Source organism: Megascapheus bottae, chromosome 18, assembly GCF_031878675.1.
Source record: "Megascapheus bottae isolate mThoBot1 chromosome 18, mThoBot2.hap1, whole genome shotgun sequence".
NCBI lineage: Eukaryota > Metazoa > Chordata > Mammalia > Rodentia > Geomyidae > Megascapheus > Megascapheus bottae.
The window spans coordinates 40,581,744-40,602,643 of record NC_143526.1 but is presented as its reverse complement, the minus strand read 5'-3'; the positions used below and the strand labels follow the sequence as shown (position 1 = coordinate 40,602,643).

Genomic DNA, 20,900 nt, shown 5'->3' with positions numbered 1-20,900 from the left:
CTCTTCAGCTCAAGGCTACCACCCTGCCTCTTGTCCTGGATGGTGTCTTGGAGCTCTTCAGCTCCAGGCTACCTCCCTACCCTTGGGCCAAGCCCCACTTTCTGTTTTCTAGAGGTTAATTGGAGAAGAGAGTCTGAGATCCTTTTGTGCCCAGGCTGGCTTTGAACCTTGATCCTCAGATCTCAGCCTCCTGAGTAGGATTATAGGCATGAGCCACGGTGCCTGGCCATTCTGGCTTTTTTTTATGTGGTACCATGGAATTTAACCTGTGTCTTTGTGCATGCTAGGCAGGCACTCTACCACTAGGCTGAATTCCTGGCCCCTCCACTTTATTTTGTTCAGTGCTACTAATGATCAGATTCAAGTCTTTGCACATGTTAACAAGTGCTCTACCACTAAGCTACACTCCTTACTCCTAAATTGAAATACACTTAAGCTAGCAGATTAAAAGTTCAATAAAGGGACCAGGAGTTTGGCCAAGTGGTAGAGTGCCTGCCTAACATGCACGAAGACCCAGGTTCAATTCCTTGGTACCACATACATAGAAAAAAGCCAGGAGTGGTGCTATGGCTCAAGTGGTGGAGCTCTGGCCTTGAGAAAATCCAAGGACAGTGCTCAGGCCCTGAGCCCAAGCCCAGGACTAGCAAAAAATAAAAATAAAAAAAGTTCAATAAAGCTGGTCACTGATCACTCTACACTTGTCATCCTTGTAATCCCAGCTACTCAGGAGGCTGAGATTTTAGGATTATGTTTTGAAGAAAGCCCAGGCAGGAGAGTGTATGACTCATCTCCACAAAAGTGCCAAAAACAAAACAAAACAACCTGAAGTGAAGCGGTGGCTCAAGAGGTGGTAGAGCATAGCCTTCAGCAAAAGCAGCTCAGATACAGAGCTCAAGCCCCAGGACCGACACACAAAACAGTTCAATGGTTCACCCTCATCAGTTATAATTCTAGTGAACAGTCACAGGTGGTTGGTGGCTACATATTAGATAGAGCAAATCTACAGCATTCCACTGTCATAGGAAATTCGTGGAAGGTGCTACTTCATCCAGGCAGGACACATGCACCGCTCCCCCCCCACACACAGCAGTCCAGGACAACACAGAGCATAGTGGGAAAAGACGTAGACCTGAGGCAACCTAAATGGTGGCAGGGGAGTACTAAACAGACACATGGGAATGGTAACTTTGTCTACTCCAGGAACACAGGGCATTCATTGTGCTTATTTTGCTTACTATTCTATCTTCAGCTTTTAAAATAGGTAATTCAGGCTGGGAATTTGGCCTAGTGGTAGAGTACTTACCTACTAGGACGAAGACCCAGGTTCCATTCCTCAGTACCACATAGAAAAAGCCAGAAGTGGTGCTGTGGATCAAGTAGTAGAGCATTAGCCTTGAGCAAAAGTGCAAAGACAGTGTCCATGCCCTGAGTTCAAGCCCCAAGTCTGGCAAAAAGAAAGAATTAAAAAAATAAAACAGGTAATTCTTACCTTCTAACTTTGCTCACCCAATACAGAGCTGTTGTAGAATGGGTTGTTGTTGGTCAGAGGGCCTGAACTCAGGGCTTGAGTGCTATACCTGAGGTCTTCTTTTTTCTGCCAGTTCTGGGGCTTGAACTCAGGGCCTGAGCACTGTCCGTGGGATTTCTCAAGGATAGCCTCTGGTTTTTTCTGTGTTATGTGGTACCTAGGAATCGAACCCAGGGCTTCGTGCATTCCAGGCAAGCCCTCTACCACTAGGCCACACTCCAAGCCCTGTAACTGAGCTCTTTTTTAAAATCAATTTTTTTATTAAAAGATTTTATTAACACTGATATTTTTTCATCATATTTCCAATGTGATGTTTAACAAACAAGTATCTAAGAAGGGAATATCTATTTGCAATCACTGGCACATAAATTTAAGAATGTAATTAAAATTAAGCTGTTTGTATTTCATGGATACATATCAATCTATATATCAATGTCTATAGAATATATATCCTACCACAGACTTTTATGTCTATCTACATATATTTATATCTCCAAGTTCATGTCAATAACCTGAGTATTGAGTCATCGCTCTTGTATTATTTGGATCTAATATCCACATATCAAGAAGACTATGCACTGGTCTTGGTTTATCTCAACATGATTTGCTCTAGTTCCATCCACTTCCCAGCGAATGCCATTATTTTATCTTGTCTGGTGGCTATGTAGAGTCCATTGTGTATATATATATATATACCACAGGTTTTGTATCCATTCATCTGTAGTGGAGCATCTGGGTTGTTTCCACTGCTTGGCTATTGTGAAGAGTGCAGCGATGAACATGGCTGTGCAGGCATCCTTATCATATCCTGGGTTATGATGGCACCTGAGGTCTTTTGCTCAAGGTGAATACCATTTGGAAACGCAGTGACAGTTGAATAGTCAATTGGGAGTCTCCCAGGGACTTTTCTGTCTGGGCTGGCTTTGAACCATGATCTTTGGCCTCCTGAGTTTCTAGGATTATAAGCCTGAGTCACAGGCACCCACCTTTTTTCTGTGCTGGTTTTAGCACTTGAAATCAGGGTCTGGACACTGTGCTTGAGCTTTTATGCTCATAGATTGTGATTACTACTTGAGCCACAGCACCACTTCTGGTGGCTTTTTGGTGGTTCATTGGAGATCAGTCTCACAGACTTCATTGCCCAGGCTTGGCTTCAAGCTACAATTCTCAGATCTCCTGCCTGAGTAGCTAGGATTACAGGAATGAGTCACTGGCACCAGGCTGGCAAAACCTATTTTAATGAAAGTATCATTGATACTGAGTAACTGGTTACTGACTGATATGAGGTGTGCCTTTTGGAAGGTAGGACAACCAATCTCAGGTTTGTACTGCACTGTTGGGTCTCTCAGCATATGAGACTTTCCAGGTTCAAGCTGAGAAGTTCCCCAGACAAACCAGATGGACTGACCACCTGCTGGACGGATTCCATTCCCATTAGGAAGAGACACTTGGGACCTGGGCTCCAGACCTGAAAGACATGTTCTGTATCCTCATGTCTCTACACTCTCCACCGGCTTCACACATTGCTTTTTGGTTTTGTCTTGGTTTGGTTTATTGAGACAGGATCTTCCCCTCTGGTCTCAAATTCATGATCCTCCAGCTTCTGCCTCCTGAGCAGAGGTCTTACAAGTGTATACCACCACACTTAAGATTCATGCATCACAAAATTAAATGGTGCATTAGGAATAGTTGAGATAAAGTAGAAATGAACTCAATCCTCAGATCATGAAACCCTCAAATCTCGGGAAGCGAGTGAAGTCTACCACTGCACTTAGTATCAGACAGAATTCACCTTCTTATGGGCCGAAAGATCAGTTCAGCTTGACTTCTGCAGATTCTTCAAGCCTGACAAATCCCTGGGAACCAGGCAGAAATTTCCACTTACACCACTAGGTGGCCCACGAGTGCCCAGGCCTGCAGGTAAGCAAGCAAGGCTTCCTTCCCTTATTTCCAGTTCTCTCAAAAGAGTTTACTGTCCCCTCTGTGGGCCCATGTGCCTAGATAGCAAATAAAATCCAATAGCATCTCAGCTTGTAAAGAGCTTTGAAGAGCAGACACTGGCTAGGTGTCTATACAATGCAGTGACAACACACACACTCAAGAAGATGGGAGGGGGTGGTTGGTGAGAATAATCACATAAAATGCTTCCAGGCATGGTAGCACACCCCTATAGCCACTCAGGAGGCAGAAGAATCATGAATTAATGGTCAGCCTGGCTACACAGTGAGGCCCTGTCTCAAACGAAAATGCTACCTCTAGGCTGTGGCTTAGCACAGTGAAGCCTGGGGCTTGAGCTCAGCACTGCAAAAACAAATGAATAAAAAGGAATCCTGGGGGCCGGGAGTCTGACCTAGTGGTAGAGTGCTTGCCCAGCATGCACAAAGACCGGGGTTCGATTCCTCAGTACCACATACATAGAAAAAAGCCAGAAGTGGTGCTGAGACTCAAGTGGTAGAGCTCTAGCCTTGAGAAAGTCCAAGGACAGTGCTCAGGCCCTGAGCTCAAGCCCACGACTGGCAAAAAAAAAAAAAGGAATCCTGCTTGTGTTGAATGCTCACTCTCTACCCGGTGCCTCGTGGTTCACCTCTGCGTTTCTCATTTATCTGGGGAGGGGCACTCCACCCCTGTTACTGATAAGGAAATGGAGGGTAAAGAGACTAGGCAGTTTACCCAAGGTCACACTCATGGAAGGTGCATTGAGCTGAACTCTGACCCTTTGGCTAGGAGTCCATAGATCCCTCCCATTTAGAGAAAATGTTGCTAAGAGACAGCTTGGGTGTGGCTTTCCTTAGCTGCTAAGGATTAAGAAGTCCAAGAAGTTCGGTTCCACAGTCCTTCCCACAATACTTGAGACGACTTCTTGCTTACCTCTGGATTAGTTTCCAGTCCCAAATTGAACAGTCCAGTCCAAGCCTGTAAGCTGAATCTCCTTGAGGTAAGAACTGCCCTCAGCCAGCAGGGTTCGTTTTGGACTCAGGTGGTTTGAAGGTTTTGAAGCCATCAGCAGTTGAGTTTATATTTAGGGATAAAAAGATTTTGCCTTCCTTTCTTTCTCTTGTGGGGCTTGAACTCAGGGCCTGGGCACTGTCCCTGAGCTCTTTCACTCAAAGCTAATATTCTACCACCTTGAGCCCCAGAGCCACTTCTGATTTTCTGGGAGCTAACTGGTGATAAGAATGTCGTGTGTTTTCCTGCCCCCAATGGCTTTGAACTGTGATCCTCAGAACGGCCTCCTGAGTAGCTAGAATTATAGGCATGAGCCACCAGCACCCAGCCAGAAAGATTTTCTTTTTTTACTAGTCTCAGGGCTTGAAACTCAGGACATTGTCCTTGGACACTTTTACTCAAGGATAGTGCTCTACTACTTGAGCCACAGCACCACTTCTGGCTTTTTCTGTGTATGGGTACCGAGGAATGGAACGCAGGACTTCATGCATGTGAGGCAAGCACTCTACCACTAGGCCACACACCCAGCCCCAGGTAATTTTTTTGAGTTATAGACTTTCCTGCCCGGGTTGGCTTCTAACCATGATCCTCAGATCTCAGCTCTCTAAGGAGTTAGGATTCTAGGCCTGAGCCACCTGTACCTAGTAAAAGCCTTTTTTTTTTTTTTTTTTTTTTTGGTAGTTTGTGGGGTTTGAACTCTGGGCCTAGGTACTGTCCCTAAGCTCTTCAGCTCTACAGTACAGCTCTACCACTTCCGGTTTTCTGGTGGTTAATTGGAGTTAAGAGTGTCCTAGACTTTTGTGCCCAGGCCGGTTCTGAACTTCGATACTCCCTGAGTAGCTCCTGAGTAGCTAGGATTACAAATATGAGGCACTGGTGCTGGACTTAGTGTAGGTTCTTAATACGGAGACTGGACGCCCCTTGAACGCAGATGCTGCATCTGTCTTGTTCCCAGTTCTGGGTTTGTGGTGTGGGGTTTGAACTGCGGGCCTGGAGCTCACCAAGCTGGTGTTTCAGCCCATGAGCCAGGCCTCTTGCCCACTCACACCCTGCAGGCATTGGGGAAAATCTGTCAAGGAGTAAAACTGCAGATACCTCTGTTGCATGCTGGGATTATGCCTTGAATAGAGACATGTTGTGAGTGAAACACACGGCTCTGCCCTATGGAGGGAGACAGCAGCTTCGGGAAAAATCACACAAAGACATATTTTTGGAATAATTGCACTGTAGTCCTGTCCTGGGTTGACGTTAGACATTTACATGTATCCTTGGAAACCAGATAGCATTTTGATGTTTTTTTTTTCTTTTTCTTTTTGGTAGATTGCAGGGCTTGAAGTCAGGACCTAGGTGCTGTCCCTGAGCTCTTTTGCACAAGGCTAGTGATCTGCCACTTTGATTTTTTTTGTGTGTGTGGTCATGGGGCTTGAATTCTGGACCTGGACACTGTCCCTGAGCTCTTCAGCTCAAGGCTACCTCCCTACTACCCCTTGAGCCACAGCCCCACTTCTCATTTTCTAGTAGTTAATTGTAAATAAGTCTTCAGTGCCTGGCCTGGCTTTGAACTGCGATCCTCAGAGCCTTCTGAGTAGCTAGGATTACAGGTGTGGGCCACTGTGACCAGCTGATCTACCACTTTGAACCACAGCTCCATTTCCAGTTTTCTGGTAGTTACCTGGAGCTAGGAGTCTCATGTTCTTTAATGCCCTGGCTGGCTCTGAACAGTGAACCTCAGATCTCAGCTCCTCCTGAGTAGCTAGGATTATAGGCGTAACTGACACTCTATGAGAGCCACACTTCTAGTCCAGCATTTTACTGGTTAACTGGACTCTTGGAGATTTTTTTCTGCTCAAGTTGGCTTCCAGGTCTTAGTCTCCTGAGTAGCTAGTAGTGTGGATTGCAAAGAGGAGCCTGAGATGCCTGGTATGTTTGTTTTTCTCCTGCTCAGTGTCCAGGATGTTTGGCACAGTTCTGCAGAACAAATGGTATGTGTTCATTAGCATCGACATGGACACACCATTCTCCTGTTGATGTTTAATCAAGATCTCATTAAGAATGCTTCTAAACTGGGCACTGTGAACTCACACCTATAATCCGAGCTACTCAGGAGGCTGAAATCTGCGATTAAGGATCAAAGCCTGCCTCGAAAGGAAAGTCTGTGAGACTCTGATCTCCAATTAACCACTGGGGTAGCTTTCCTTGTTCACTTTTTGTTCAGCACATTTCTGTATTGGACTCATGTGCTACTTTCATGATTTAAAAAAATACCCTAAAAAATAGAAAGAGGTAGGTAGGTTGTCCTGTTGGCTCTTGGGAAGCAGAGCTGCCCGATCAGTCACTGCTGGTTACGTAAGCTGCTGGTCCTTATGTAAGGAAACCCAAAAAAGATACTCCCACCGTGTTCACACACCAGCCAGCAGCTGGGTTTAAAAGGTGGAAATGGGGCTGTGTCCAGAGGGGCCTGTCATTTTGACAGGAAATGTCACTGAGTTCCCAGGACCAGGGTTTCCTCCTGGAAAAGCCCTTTTTGCTTCCCTTGAGGCTGTTCAAGAACTGCAGACCTGAAAGGGACTTTTCTAGCAGTCTCAATTGGAAACACATGCTTGCAAGGCCTGCCAGAGGGCCAGTGAGTGACCTTGTAAAGACAAAGTTCAAAGTTCTGGAGAGCTTGAACTCAGGGCCTGGGCACCATCCCTGAACTTTTTTTGCTCAAGGTTGACACTCCATTTCTGGCTTTTAGGTGACCAATTGGAGATAAAAGACTCTCACAGACGTTCCTGCCCAGGCTGGAAGTGATCCTCAGATCTTGGCCTTCTGATTAGTAGCTAAGATTACAGGCTGAGTTTTTTTTTTCCCCTTTTTTGTGGGTCATGGGGCTTGAAATTGGCCTGGGCCTGTCCCTGAGCTCTTCAGCTCAAGGCTACCACCCTACCCTTGAGCCAAGCCCCACTTCCAGTTTTCTAGAGGTTAACTGGAGATAAGAATCTCAGCCCTTTTGTGGCTGGGCTGGCTTTGAACTTTGACCCTCAGATCTCAGCCTCCTGAGTAGCTAGGATTACAGGCGAGTGCTACAGTGCTGTGCAAGGCTGGAAAATCTCTGCAGGAGAAGAGATGCTTAAATGAGAGCTGCTAAGTTCAGAGACCTTCAGGAGTGCTGGGGCACATAGTAGAACTGTGAGTGTCTGAACTACCAATTGTCTTTTCTCTAAAATGTACCTTAAAAATCATGGCATTGACTGTTCAGACAACCCACTGCGCACGGTAGTGGCTCGGAGGGAGACATTTGCTGGACACGTCCTGATCGACATGCATAGCAGTCAGGACCTAGGAATGAAGGGGGAATTCAGCCGCTGGCGGGGCTGCCAGGTTGAATGGCGTGCCCAATCTGCTGGGCCCGGATAAAAAATGACGGTAGTGCTGTGGGCACGCTGGAGAGATCAGGACTTCAGAAAGGAAGGGAGGACTGAGCGGGGGCTGGAGGCCAGGAAGGCAAGGGAGGGGGAAAAAAGCAAACATCCAGACCGGAGGGCAAAGGGGCGAGTGAGGCAGGGCAGGGAGGAGGAGAAGCTGGAGCGTCCCGAGACTGCACGTGCCCAAGCCGGGGATGGAACACACGACAGTGCAACCAATGAGGCGGCGCTCGCGGCGGGCGCGGGGCGGGGCGGGGCGGGGCGCGGGGGGCGGGGCGGAGCGGGGGGGGCGGGGCGAGGCGCGAGGGGCGGGGCGGGGCGCGCGGGGCCGGCCGGGTGCAGCGCCGGCGGCCGGCGGGCGGCGCGCAGGCGGGCCGGGCGTTCACCGCTCCCCGGGCCGGGCTGCTCCCGGCGCCGCCGGCTCCCGCGGGGACAGGAACCCAGGCCAGGACTCGCTTGTCCTGATCGGGCGGAAACGCGCGGTGTACGTAGCTCTGGGCGGTGACGCCAGGCTCGCGCGGCCGGCGTCGGCCCCGGGCTGTCACCTCGGGGTCCCCTCGCGGCTCCCGGGGTCGAGCGCAGGGCCCCGGCCGCCGCGCCCAGGGGTGGAGGGCGCCGAACGCCGCTCCCGTCCGCGTGGGTCCTGCCCCGGAGCGCGGCCGCCCCGGACGGGAGGAACCCCGCTTCACCGCTCCCGGCCGGTCTCCATGGCAACCCGGGGAACCCGCGTCCCGCGGCGGGCGGGCTGGTGCGTCACTTCCGGACAGTTCACTTCCGGGTTCCTGCCCCAACGAGAGCGATGCACCTTTTTGGTCTGAATCGGCCTCCGAGAATTCCGTGCCAGCTCCTCTGATTCCCGCCTCCTCCCCTGCCGCCCTCGAGACCCCGGCGCGAGGCGGGCTACGCCCTTTTCCCGGATCTGGCGCGCAGCCGCGGCCCTCGCTCTCCTTGGACCCGCCCACGAGAGTCGTCACTTCCGGAACGAGTGCTTCCGGGTCGCTGCCGACCCCGGGTACTGGTCTCCGTGCCCTGCAGCCGGCCGGGCTCCGGCGGCGGCGGCGCCTCCTGCTTGCTTCCCTCGGCTGGGCGCGGGCGGCGGCCCCAGGGGTGAGTGTGGGGTGAGGCGCCGCGTGGCGGGGCCGCCTTGTGCCTCCCCGCGCGGGGGCCTCCGGAGCGGCGGGGCCGTCGGGGGCGGGGACGCCCCCAGCCCGCGGTCGGGACCGCCGTCCCGCCGGGGCCGCCTCCCAGGCTCCCGGTTCCGCCGGCGGCGGCTCGAGGCCGCTCTGGAGGATGCCCGGTCTCCGGCCGAGCCGGGGACGCCCTACGCCGGGGGGCGGCGCGCGAGGAGGGCCCGCGGGGCCGGGTTGGTGCGCGAGCGCGACCTTGCGCGCGGCCCTGCAGTTGCCGGCCTCGCGCGTGCCAGGTCGGGCGCGGCGAGAGGAGGCCGTGCGGGTTTGCGCCGCGTCTGACACACAGCGGGCATCCAGAGCCCACAGCTCCCGCCGCCCGGTCAGCTGGCCGCGGGGGGGATGGGCGGGGCCCGCTGATCCCGCGCCGGCCCCGGAGCCCCAGGGACCCAACGCACCAACCCGGGAATAGCCCAACTTGGAGGCCGGGGCTTTCCCCGGACCATGGGATCCCCAGAGAGCAGGCATTACCGAGCCGGAAATCATTGCCACTAGCCCCGATCCCCGCGGGGAGGGAGACGCCGCTGCCCGGAGGAACCTCGCCTTTCCGTCTCACCTGGGCTGATGTGGGGGTGAGGAGGGCCTCTCTGGGTGTCTCTGGAGGCAGGTAGGGTCGTGGGGCCTCTGGCACCCCAAGATGCCCAGCAAGCCTCGTGCTTGCAAGTGCATGGAAGTGGGGTGAGCCGGGACTGCCCACTACCCAGCCTGTTTGGAGGCTGACGCTGGACCCAGGGTGTTTAAACCTGTGGATTAAGGCACTGGCACCAAAATAGCTTCTGCCTGTGCAGGGCGGGGGCGCCTTCCACTGCCGCCGGGGATGTTTCTGCTTGAATGGACTGGCTGAGCAGCCAAGGTAAACCACGCTAGGCCTTGCTGCCCAGAAATCATCTCGGTTCCTTCAGCTATTTAAACATCTGATCTTGAGGAAAGCTAGCATTTCCACACCTCTGTGGCATCTCCATCTTCAAAGATTTGCTTTACAGATTGTGGGTGTCGGAAGTGCCACCCATGAGCCTTTGGGTCTGGGCATCTGCCTGGTTTTGCATTCAGGATATTCATAGAGCCGGTTGGTTCTTCCCCTCCCCACCCCCCATCCTGGCACGGCTTGTCATTCCAATCTTTGGGTTGCTTAGAGAAATTAACAGCTTCTGTGGCAGGGCTGTCTTGCTCCCCTGTAACCAGTCTGTGTTGTTATGTCGCCAGTGTGTTTTCTTGTGCATGCAGAGTACTGGGAATAAAATGCTGGCTCTGTGCTTGGGAAAGACACCAGCTCTGGCCAGCCACAAGGCAGCCTGTATTCTCAGAAAATGTATTCAGTAAGGATGATGTAACTGTCTTGCCACTGGCCGGTCTCTGGCCAGCCTTAGGCCAGCCTCTTCCCATGGCCCCACAGCTTATATCACAGGGGGCCTTGCACTATGTGGGAAGATGGGAATTTTGCTATGACAAGGAAGTTTTAGAAGTTCAGCCCTGCCGTCTTGCCACCTCCATGCACTGTGGCTGATGGGCTTTTCAGGTAGCCCTTGCTCACAGGAGACCTCGCATCTCTGCCTTACTGAAAGGCAGCTACTTGGTGTCAAACTCACGGGGTCTCATCCAAGCCTCACTTCCAGTAACCTCTGTGACATGGGGCAAGCTGATTCTGTAAACCTGAGTTTCCTCCTTAATGTTGGGCTGCATATGGATTTCTTGGGTTTTGAGGAGGACTTGGCAAAGGCTCTGTGCGTGTTTCCCATTGTAACAATTCAGGGGTGAGGACAGGGCCTGTATGCCTGAGTTCAGAGCTGAGCCTTTCTGGCGCTCTGGGTGGATCGCTTAGTGGTCGTGCCTCAGTTTCCTCTCCCACAAGAAGCGCAGTTGCTTGGGGAGCCTAATAGGTGCTTGGTGCTCAGTAGAGCTTATTGTTGGTCTTCTCTTTCCTTTCCTTGACTCTCTTTTAGCATTTGCCTTTTTGCCTTTTCCCTCTTTCCAAGGTCAGTTCAAGGTTCCTCCTCAATGGGCTTTGCAGCCTTGGTGGTAGGGCTGTGCGCACCAGCTGGACCCAGGTGGCCTGGGTCTATCACAGAACAGTGGCCTCTGAGAAAGAGCAGAGCTGAGGATGCTGGCTGTAAAAAAAAAAAAAAAATAGTCTCTTTGGGCTCAAGGTTGACTTCCTAGGAAAAAAATCCTAGCAGAGTTTAGGAGGCGGCATGGTGTCCTTTTTTTTTATGATTTATTTTTTTTTTTTTTGGTGGGTTGTGGGGCTTGAATTCTGACTGGGCGCTGTCTGAGCCCTTCAGCTCAAGGTTACCACCCGACCCTTGAGCCAAGACCTGCTTCCTTCCCGTTTTCTAGCGATTCATTGGAGAGAAGAGTCTCAGGTCCTTTTGTGCCCTGGCTTGGCTTTGAACCTTGGTCCTCAGATCTCAGCCTCCTGAGTAGCTGGGCTGACAGGCGTGGCCATCATGGAATGTATTTTGCGGTATTGGATGGAGCGCAGGGCCCCTTGCATGCCAGGAAAGTGCTTTAGCCCCCGAGCTGCACCCTAGCCCCTTGATGTTCTTTTCAAATGGGTTTCAAGTGAACCAAAAAGAATCCCTGGAACCAGAGGAAGGATAGAAGCTTCTGTAGATAAAGAACAGCCAATGAGCCAATGCATGACTGGTATACTTTGTTATGAGAGGAGATGTGCTGTTTTGTTTTGTTGGTTGGTTGTGGGGCTTGAACTCTGGGCCTGGGTGCTGTTCCTGAGCTCTTCGGCTCAAGGCTTCTGCCCTACCCCTGGGCCTGGGCATTGTCCCTGAGCTCTGAAGTTCACGGCTACCACCCTACCCCTGGAGCCACAGCCCCATTTCCCATTTTCTAGTGACTAATTGGAGATAGGAATCTCACGTTCTTTAGTGCCCAGGGTGGCTTTGAACTGTGATCCTCAGATCTCAGCCTCCTAAAGTAGCTGGGATTACAGGTGTGGGCCACTGGAACTGGCTAAGAGTAGATATGCTCTGATGGTAGATGCTTAGCTCTTTAGTGCTGTACCACACTGTGTCTTCTGTGCCCATCCCGACTTCACCCTGGCACTATCCAGGTCTGGGCCTAGGTGGGTGCCCTTTTGTACTGGGGTCAGAGACCAGCTTGGAGTCTTTGGTTTTTTCTTTTTGGTAGGTCATGGGCTTGAACTCTGGGCCTGGGCGCTGTCCCTGAGCTCTTCAGCTCAAGGCTACTGCTGTACCCCTGGAGCCACAGCCCCACATCCCATTTTCTCTGGATTAATTGGATATAAGAGTGTCAGGTTCTTTAGTGCCTGGGCTAGCTTTGAGCCCCAATCCTCACAGCTGGAGTCTTGACCCACCCTCCACTGACCTTAGCAACTGGAAGTGTAGCCCACCACCTTTCCTAGCCACTTCTCCCTCTGCAGCTCTCTGGGGCACCCAAAGCAGCTGAAGGGGCCATGAGTATTCAGACCCTTTCATTGCTCTTTTCACCTGTTTCAAACATCTGCTGTGCCAGTCTGTGTTACACTATGGGTGACAAACAGACATATTCCTTGCCTTTGTGAGCCCACCATTGCAGGTAGTGAGGAGGCAGAGGGAAATGGTAGTTGTGGCTTCCTTAGATAGAATGACAGTGAACGACAGTGAGGGAAGCTGGGACCTGCTCAAGGTGAGGGTTTACAGGTGGCCCCTAAAGACTGGCCCTGGAGCCAAGTCCTGAATGATGAGCTGACTTAGCTATGGGGGAAAATGAGAACATGCAGAGGAACACATGTGCAAAGGGCCTGAGGTAGAAGGAAGCCTGACCTGTCTGTAATGGGGATTAGAGAATGAGGCACTGTTGCTGGAGAGTCTGGCAACAGGGCCCCTACCCTGCTCAGAAGGTGGAATGTCAGCCTAAGTCTGCTGTCCCATCTTCAGCCTCGCCAGCTTATTTGTTCCTTAGCACTCAATCCCTCTTCAGGCAGCCTTGGGGGGGGTGCCCCTCCTGTTAACACCCCAGGGATCTCCCCAAATTGAGGAGAGCCAGGCCACTAGCTTACTGGGCAAAGATGATTTTTATTGCTTTGAGCTGATCAAAGATCTGCTCTTGGACCCTGTGGGTCACACACAGCCCCTTGCCCCACCCACCCAGGCAATGCTGGAGCTGGCAGGCTGCAGAGGTGAACTGAGTACTGAGCAGGATAGCCACGGCCCCTCCCAAAGCTTCTGTGAGGAAAGGGGAGGCAGCCAGAGCAGCTAGGGAGCACTGGGTATGTTGAGGGCCACAGCCTTCAGAGGGCCGTTACCCCCACAGCCCATGTGACTTGAGATGCCACACAGGTTCCAGGTGTGGCTGCCTGCTCTGGCCCCTGGCTGTCCCCTCCCTGGCCTTGTCCAGATGGACCTGGCTTGGTGACAGTGAGAATGCTGCTGAAGCTGTGCGTGCTATGTCACAGTGGCTAAGCAGGTAAGGGGTACAGATCCTGCGTCCAGTTCTGCATGCTGTTCTCACATCCATCTGCAGAACTCACTGAGCTGGGCACTGCCAGAATGCACCATAGGGGGCACTGGTTGGCTAAATAAAATAAGAAATTATGGCCAAGTAGTGGTGGTGGCCCACACCTGTCATCCTAGCTACGCAGGAGGATGAGATCTGAGAATTCGGGTTCAGAGTCAGCCCAGGCAGAAAAGACTGAGGCTCGGGTCTCCAATTAATGACAAAAAGCTGGAAGTGGAGCTGTGGCTCAAGTAGTAGAGTGCCAGCCTTGAGCACAAAGAGCTTAGGGATGGTTCCCAGGCCCCGAGTTCAAGCTCCAGGACTGACTCTCCCCCCACCCTTACCCCCAGAAAAGAAAGAAATTGTAAATGGCAGAGGTGGTAGAGGTGGAACCCAGGGCCCCCACTACTGACCACACCTCCGTCCCCATTAGAAAGTTCCAGTTGTACCCTTGGAGGCCCTGGGGTCAGGCCTGCTCTGCCACAGCTGCGTGTCCTGCCAGTCCCTCTGCTCGCAGTGCTGCCCACGGCCACCTTCTGTTGGTGCCAAGCTTCTTCCTGCCTCAGGAAAGCAGGGTGTGGCGGGAAGGGCATGGCCTCTGGGACTCTGGAGCCATGGCCAGTTCTGAGTTCGGCTTGGCCTCCTCGGGCCAAGCCAGTGTGGCCCTTTAGGAGTGACCGTAAATTTGTGCTTCCCCTTGCAGGGCCTCCGAGGGTCCCGGCCCGGCCCGGCCCGGCCGGCGCCATGTCAGTGAGTTCAGTCAGGACCCTGCCTGCAGCCTCGCAGCCATGGAGGAGATAAGGTAGCCCCGTCTGGGGAGCCCAGCTCCATGGAGACGAAGTACAAGGATGAATTGTTTCGGAAGTATGTGCAGTTCCACGAGGGCCAAGTGGACGCCGGGCGCAGCCAGCAGGGGTCGGGCAGCGATGAGTTCCTGCGCGTGGCGGCCTCCACCCTGCTCAGCCTCTACAAGGTGGACCCCTTTTATCGATTCCGGCTGATCCAGTTCTATGAGGTGGTGGAGAGCGCCCTGCGCTCGCTGAGCAGCTCCAGCCTGCGGGCTCTGCACTGCGCCTTCAGCGTGCTGGAGACGGTGGGCGTTAACCTCTTCCTGTACCCTTGGAAGAAGGAGTTCCGAAGCATCAAGGTGAGGTGGGCAGCCGTCCCCACGGCTTTCCCTTCTCCCTTCTCATCCTTTCCCGGCCAGGGAGGCAAAGCAAAGAGCCCAGGGGTCACCTTCTGTTGGCTGAGCCCACTTCTGATGGGGTAGTAGGAGGAAGGGGGGTTGGAGGAGGTCCTGAGTGTCCCAGCAGGGGGCGGGCTGGCCTGTGGTGTGCTCTCACCCTGTCCCAGGGTCTAAGGAGCAATGCTGGGATGGCTGCTGCCCATGGGCTGGTGGCTGTGCACGCCTAGCTGCTTCCTTCCTCACCTGCTTCCACCTTCCTCCCTCTCCCGCTTCCTTCCTCAGTTTCCCTTCCTCACCTGCTTCCCTTCACTCAGCTTGGCTGAGGTGATGCTAATCTCATTTGAACTCAGGACCTTGGGCAATGATCCTGAGCTTTTGTGCTCAAGGCTGGCACTCTGCCACTTGGAGCCACATTATCAATTTCTCACTTTTTGATAGTTAATTGCAGGTAAGACTGTTAAGGACTTTCCTTCACAGCCCAGGCTGGCTTCAAGCCACAGCCCTCAGATCTCAGTCTCAGGAGTAGCTAGAATTATAGGCAGGAGCCACTGGCATCCAGCAGCCCCCTCCCTCTTTTTTTTTTTTTTTCTTTTTTCTTTGGCTAGTCCTGGGGCTTGAACTCAGGGCCTGAGCACTGTCCTTGGGCTTTTTTTTTCCCTTAAGGCTAGCACTCTGCCACTTGAGCTGCAGCACCATTTCTGACTTTTTCTATGTGTATGGTACCAAGGAATGGAACCCGGGTCTTTGTGCATGCTAGGCAAGCACTCTACCACTAGGCCAAACTCCTGCCCCCCCCCTTTTTTTCTTTGTTGGTCATGGGGCTTGAACTCTGGGCCTGGGCATCGTCCTTGAGTTCTTTAGCTCAAGGCTACCGCCCTACCCCTGGGGCCATAGCCCCACTTCCCGTTTTCTACTGGTTAATTGGGGATAAGAGTCTCACAGACTCTAGTGCCTAGGCTGGATTCGAACTGTGATCCTCTGTCTAAGCCTCCTGAGTAGCTAAGATTACAGGCATGAGCCACTGTGCCCAGCTAACTCTCTCCCCTTCCCTCTTTTCTCTTTTTGCCAGTCCTGGGGCTTGAACTCAGGGCCTGGGCACTATCCCTGAGCTGCTTTTGCTCAAGGCTAGCACTCTACCACTTGAGCCACATCTCCACTTCCAGCTTGAGGAATGAAGCCCAGGGCTTCATGCATGCTTAGGTGAGCACTCTACCACTAAGCCCCTTTCCCAGGCCTCAGCCTCTCTTTCCTGACCCCTTTCTTCTAGACCTACACGGGCCCTTTTGTCTACTATGTCAAGTCGGCGCTGCTGGATGAGGACGTGCGGACCATCCTGAGTTACATGGGCTATGTGCCCGAGCTGGGGAGCGCGTACAAGCTCAGGGAGCTCGTGGAGGCCCTGCAGGTGAAGATGGTCTCCTTCGAGCTCTTTCTGGCCAAGGTTGAGTGTGAACAGATGCTGGAGATCCACTCTCAGGTGAAGGACAAAGGCTACTCGGAGCTGGACGTGGTGGGCGAGCGCAAAAGCAGTGGGGAAGATGCACGTAGCTGCTCAGAGGCCCTGCGGCGGCGGGCGGAGGGCAGGGAGCAGCTGACCGCCTCCATGGCACGGGTGGCACTCCAGAAGTCGGCCAGTGAGCGAGGGGCCAAGGACTACTACAAGCCCCGTGTGACCAAGGCCTCACGCTCCGTGGACGCCTACGACAGCTGCTGGGAGAGCAGGAGGCCGCCCCTCAAGGCTTCACTGAGCCTGCGCAAGGAACCCATGGCCGCGGATGTGGGGGAGGACGCGAGGGACGAGTTCATCCGCCCACCCCCCTCACCCCTGGCCATGTGTGGTTCCCCCCATGGCAGCCCGGGTACCCTGCCCCCCACCTCACCCAGCAATGGCCTCGGCCTGCTGCGTGGCACCTACTTCTCTGCCCAGGACGACGTGGATCTGTACACAGACTCGGAGCCCAGGGCCACCTACCGGAGGCAGGACACCCCACGGCCCGCTGTGTGGCTGGTCAGGAGCGATGGCCCGGCCCTCTACCACAAGCGCTTGCCCCCCACCAAAGAGTCTGCCCTGTCCAAGTGCCAGAACTGCGGCCTGCCCTGCAGCTCTGCCCTCTGCCAGCGCTGTGACAGCCTGCCTGCCTGTCTCCCGGCCGCCAAGCCTGGCGCCTTCCCCAGCAAGTCCTCTGCCCATGACGGCCTGGCCCATGGGGCCCCGCTGCGGGAGAAGTATGCAGGCCAGACTCCAGTCACACACGCCAAGCCCAAGTCCTCCACCGCCACCACCTCTCGCTGTGGGTTCTGCAACCGTCCTGGCGCCTCCAACACCTGCACCCAGTGCTCCAAAGTCGCCTGTGACGGCTGCCTCAGCGCCTACCATTACGACCCCTGCTGCAAGAAGGGCGAGCTGCACAAGTTCCTGCCCCACCACCAGCTGAGCTACAAGACCACCCAGTTCTCCCACCTGGTGTACAGGTAGATCCCGCGCCTCTGCACCTTCCCCCAAGGGCTACGCCACTGCGTCAGTCACCGCCGCAGACCATACCTGGCCATGCTGGCGCCAGTGCCCCTGGCCACTGTGCCACCCCCAGTGCACAGCCACTGTCCTCTGTGTCAGTGGCTGCTTTTGTCCTTGGACAAAGGAGTGGGTGGCACTTCCGTTGAGTTGAGTTTTGCTAATCTCTCCACGTCCTGTCGCGCTGGTTTGGTTCCCTCTTCTAGAGAGGGTCTCTGTCTGTGGGACACCGCCCCCACCTCCCGAAGCCCCGCCCCCCGCAGTGGTGAGCTAGAGCCCTGTTGGCTTGCGAAATGAGCCCTCCGGCCACACGGGCCCTCGGCTCCTCTCTGGCCATCCTGTTCCAGGTGCAGGGGTCCCCGTGCAGACCCCACCTCTCCAGGGGTCAAAGGTGAGCCAGGCTCTGACACATTGCAGCGGGGATCCCCAGCACTGACCCCGTTCTGTTTGCACACGCCCCTCTTCCTGTTCTGTAAATAGATATTTTTTGAGATTTATTTTTAAATAAATATTCAACTTGCTGTGTTAAAGTGGTTAAAAGTGAATGATGTAGCTATTTATAAACACACTGGGTTCTTTCGTCTTCCAAGGGCGGCCTCTGCCCTCTCGCTGCCTCTGCTGGCCGGGTGATAGCGGGGCCGGAAGAAGCCGGCTGTGCTCCCCTTTGGTGGAGCTCTGTCTTCCGCTACACCTACCTCCGGGGTGCAGCGTCTTGCAGACTTACTCCCATGGTGGGCTTTTGGGCCCTCCATCCATATCCTGGGCTTCGGTACCTGCTGAGCATCAACCTGGCTCTCTGGACTTCTCCAGCCTCTCCGCAGGAGGAAGATCGGGCGGGGTGCCCACCCGTCTCAGCCCTCCTCTCACTGCTTCCTGAGACTCGTGGGCCCTGACACTTGCTGTCATTTTGCACTAGGAGTGGGCAGAGCAGCATGTGCGTCAGACAGACACATACCCAGCCTGCACTCAGCCTCGCACTTCCACACCCTAGCTCCTCGTGGGAACCACCGGTCTCTGGGTTTTCCTTCCCGGGGTGCAGAGCCAGAGTGGGGCAAGATGTTGGAAATGGATCGCTCCTCCTGACCTGAGGACCACCGCGTGTGTGTGCGTGCAGGCATCGGTGCCCGCAGAGGCGCTGAACTCCGCCAGATTCCACCTGCTGCATCGTGAGGCCACTGCGAATTTGCTGATGCTCTTCCAGCGCAGCGGCGTGGCTTTACGGTTTTCCTGCTCTTCAACAGCTCTTCTGTACCTATCTGGTAGATCCTGTGTAGAGGTATATAAAGCTGAATCCCAGCCACTAGCCTGTGGGGCTTGTGGTTCACATTGTTCCTTTTCCCATTTCACAACTGGCAAGGCCCGGCCCACTCCAGAGAGCTCTGGTTTTCTAGATTCCGTTTTCACATAGCATCACAGTCACAGTCACTCTCAGCAACTGTCCTTCCCAGCAGCCAAGCAAAGCAGAGGCCAAGTGGAAGTCTTGAAAAGTCCCTTGAGCTCTGGCGGCCATGCCCACTCCTTGCTGTGGTTCCTCTTTGGAGATGGTGATGGAACGGGGCGTTGGGGTGTTGGAACCATTTGAGTAGATGCTAATTAAACATGCACATGTTTTGCATTTGATTTCTACTTAAGTATTGAGATGTTGAGAGATGATTTTAAAAAAATAAAGTGTCTTCCATTGTTAAACGAAGTGTTGGGCTTTTATGTCCCGTCCCTCCACATTTCTCTTAAGGTTGGGGTTAGCCAAGCGAGGTACTTCACGCCTGTAATCCTAGTTACTCAGGAGGCTGAGATCTGAGAATCAAGGTTCAAAGCCAGCCCAGGCACAAAAGGACCTGAGACTCTTATCCCCAGTTAGCCTCCAGAAAACAGGAAGTGGGACTTGGCTCAAAGCCTGGGTTCAATCCCTATTTTAAAAATGATTTAAAAGGGCCAGGAGTCTGGCCTAGTGGTAGAGTGCTTGCCTAGCATGCACGAAGACGCAGGTTTGATTCCTCGGTACCACATACATAGAAAAAAGCCGGAAGTGGTGCTGAGGCTCAAGTGGTAGAGCTCTAGCCTTGAGAAAGTTCAAGGACAGTGCTCAGGCCCTGAGCTCAAGCCCAGGACTTCCCCCCCAAAAAAGAAAAAAAATTAGGGAGCCAGGAACATGGTCTAGTGGTGGTAGAATGTTCACCTAGCATGCACAAAGCGCTCACTTTGATTTCTTGGTACCACATACACAGAAAAAGCCAGAAGAGGTGCTGTGGCTCAAGTGGTAGAGTACCAATCTTGAGAAAGCTCAAAGATAGTGCCCAGGCCATGAGTTCAAGCCTCATAACTGGCCCCCCCCCAAAAAAAAATTAGCCAGGTGCTAGTGGCTCACTCCTGTAATCCTAGCTATCCAGGAGGCTCAGATCTGAGGATTGAAGTTTAGCACCAGCCTATGCCAGAAAGTTCATGAGACTCATTTCTAATGAGCCACCAGAAAACAGGAAGTGGCACTCTGGCTCAGAGTGGTAGAGTGCTAGCCTTGAGGAGGAAAAAAAAAAAACCTCAGAGACAGTGTTCAAGCTCTGAATTTAAACTTAATAACCAAGCCAAAAAAAAAAAAAAAAAAAAAAACAAGCCAGGTACAGGTGGCTTATGCCTATAATCCTATCTACTCAGGAGGCTGAAATCTGAGGATCATGGTTTAAAGTCAGCCTGGTAAGAAAGTCCAAGAGACTTATCTCTAATCACCAGAAAACCGGAAGTGGCACTGTGGCTCAAATGGCAGAGCGATATCCTTGAGCTGAAGAGCTCAGGAAAAACACCCAAGCCCAGAGTTCAAGCCCCAAGAAGGCAAAAAATAAACACCCCCCACCCCACCCCCACATACACATGTACACAAAGCCAGATGCCTATAATTCTAGCTATTCAAGAATATGAGATCTGATGATTTCTGTGGTTTGAAGCCAGTACAGACAGGAAAGTCTGTGAGACTCGCCAATAAACTACCAAAAAGCCAGACATGGCACTGTGTCTCAAGTGGTAGAGTGCTAGCCTTGAGCAAAAGCGCAGGGACAGTGGCCAGCCCAAGTTCAAGGCCAGTATCACACACATACACAAAAACAAAACAAAAGGCAGAAGTGTTGAAAGTGTTGGGGTTCTATCGGACCTGGCTTTCTGCACTGACCTCACCGAAATTGCTGGATGGGCCCTGAGGCAGGCCATGCAGCAATAGGGAGGAGAGCATTTCTGGATCACATGCTGGCTGGCAGTGCTGTTAGCTGCCATCAGCTGACAGGAATAGTGGGTGCTTAGAGGTTCCCCAGCTTGGGAAAGCAGAAGACAACAGCCCAGCACAGGCATGGCGGGCTGGGGGGGGGGGCAGTGACAGAGCAGATTGCTTCCTTTGTATATGTAAATGACAAACATATTTAACCATCACCAGGCTCACCAGCTGTACAGGATTAGCTCTGATGCCAGCTCCAAGTGCCAGGCTGTGACACCACCCTGATTGCCTGCCATGCAGGGATGGGAGCTAAGGCAGATGCTGACTTGTACCCCAATTTTCTTTTCTTTTTCTTTTTTTTCTTTTTTTGCCAGTCCTGGGCTTAAGCTCAGGGCCTGAGCACTGTCCTTGGATTTTTCTCAAGGCTAGAACTCTAGCACTTGAGCCTCAGCACCACTTCTGGCTTTTCCTAAGTATGTGGTACCGAGG

At 53.1% G+C, this 20,900-nt stretch overlaps 2 protein-coding genes across 3 annotated transcripts; both read left to right on the top strand.

Moving 5' to 3' along the window:
* Window positions 1-7,681: 7,681 nt before the first annotated feature.
* LOC150050595 (uncharacterized) lies at window positions 7,682-14,271 on the top strand. The gene is made up of 3 exons (XM_090352732.1): window positions 7,682-7,837; window positions 8,374-8,988; window positions 14,221-14,271. The coding sequence occupies exons 1-3, from the start codon at window positions 7,682-7,684 to the stop codon at window positions 14,269-14,271; spliced, it is 822 nt and encodes a 273-aa protein (XP_090208858.1).
* Spata2 (spermatogenesis associated 2) lies at window positions 14,245-18,905 on the top strand. Of its 2 annotated transcripts, XM_090352512.1 has the most exons (3): window positions 14,245-14,664; window positions 15,971-17,175; window positions 18,132-18,905. In XM_090352512.1, exons 1-3 carry the CDS (start codon window positions 14,347-14,349, stop codon window positions 18,301-18,303), a joined length of 1,695 nt encoding a protein of 564 aa, XP_090208638.1. In that variant the 5' UTR covers window positions 14,245-14,346; the 3' UTR covers window positions 18,304-18,905. The 2 variants fall into 2 exon arrangements, with proteins under 2 accessions (XP_090208638.1, XP_090208639.1); XM_090352513.1 differs by having other exon boundaries at window positions 15,971-18,224.
* Window positions 18,906-20,900: the final 1,995 nt, after the last annotated feature.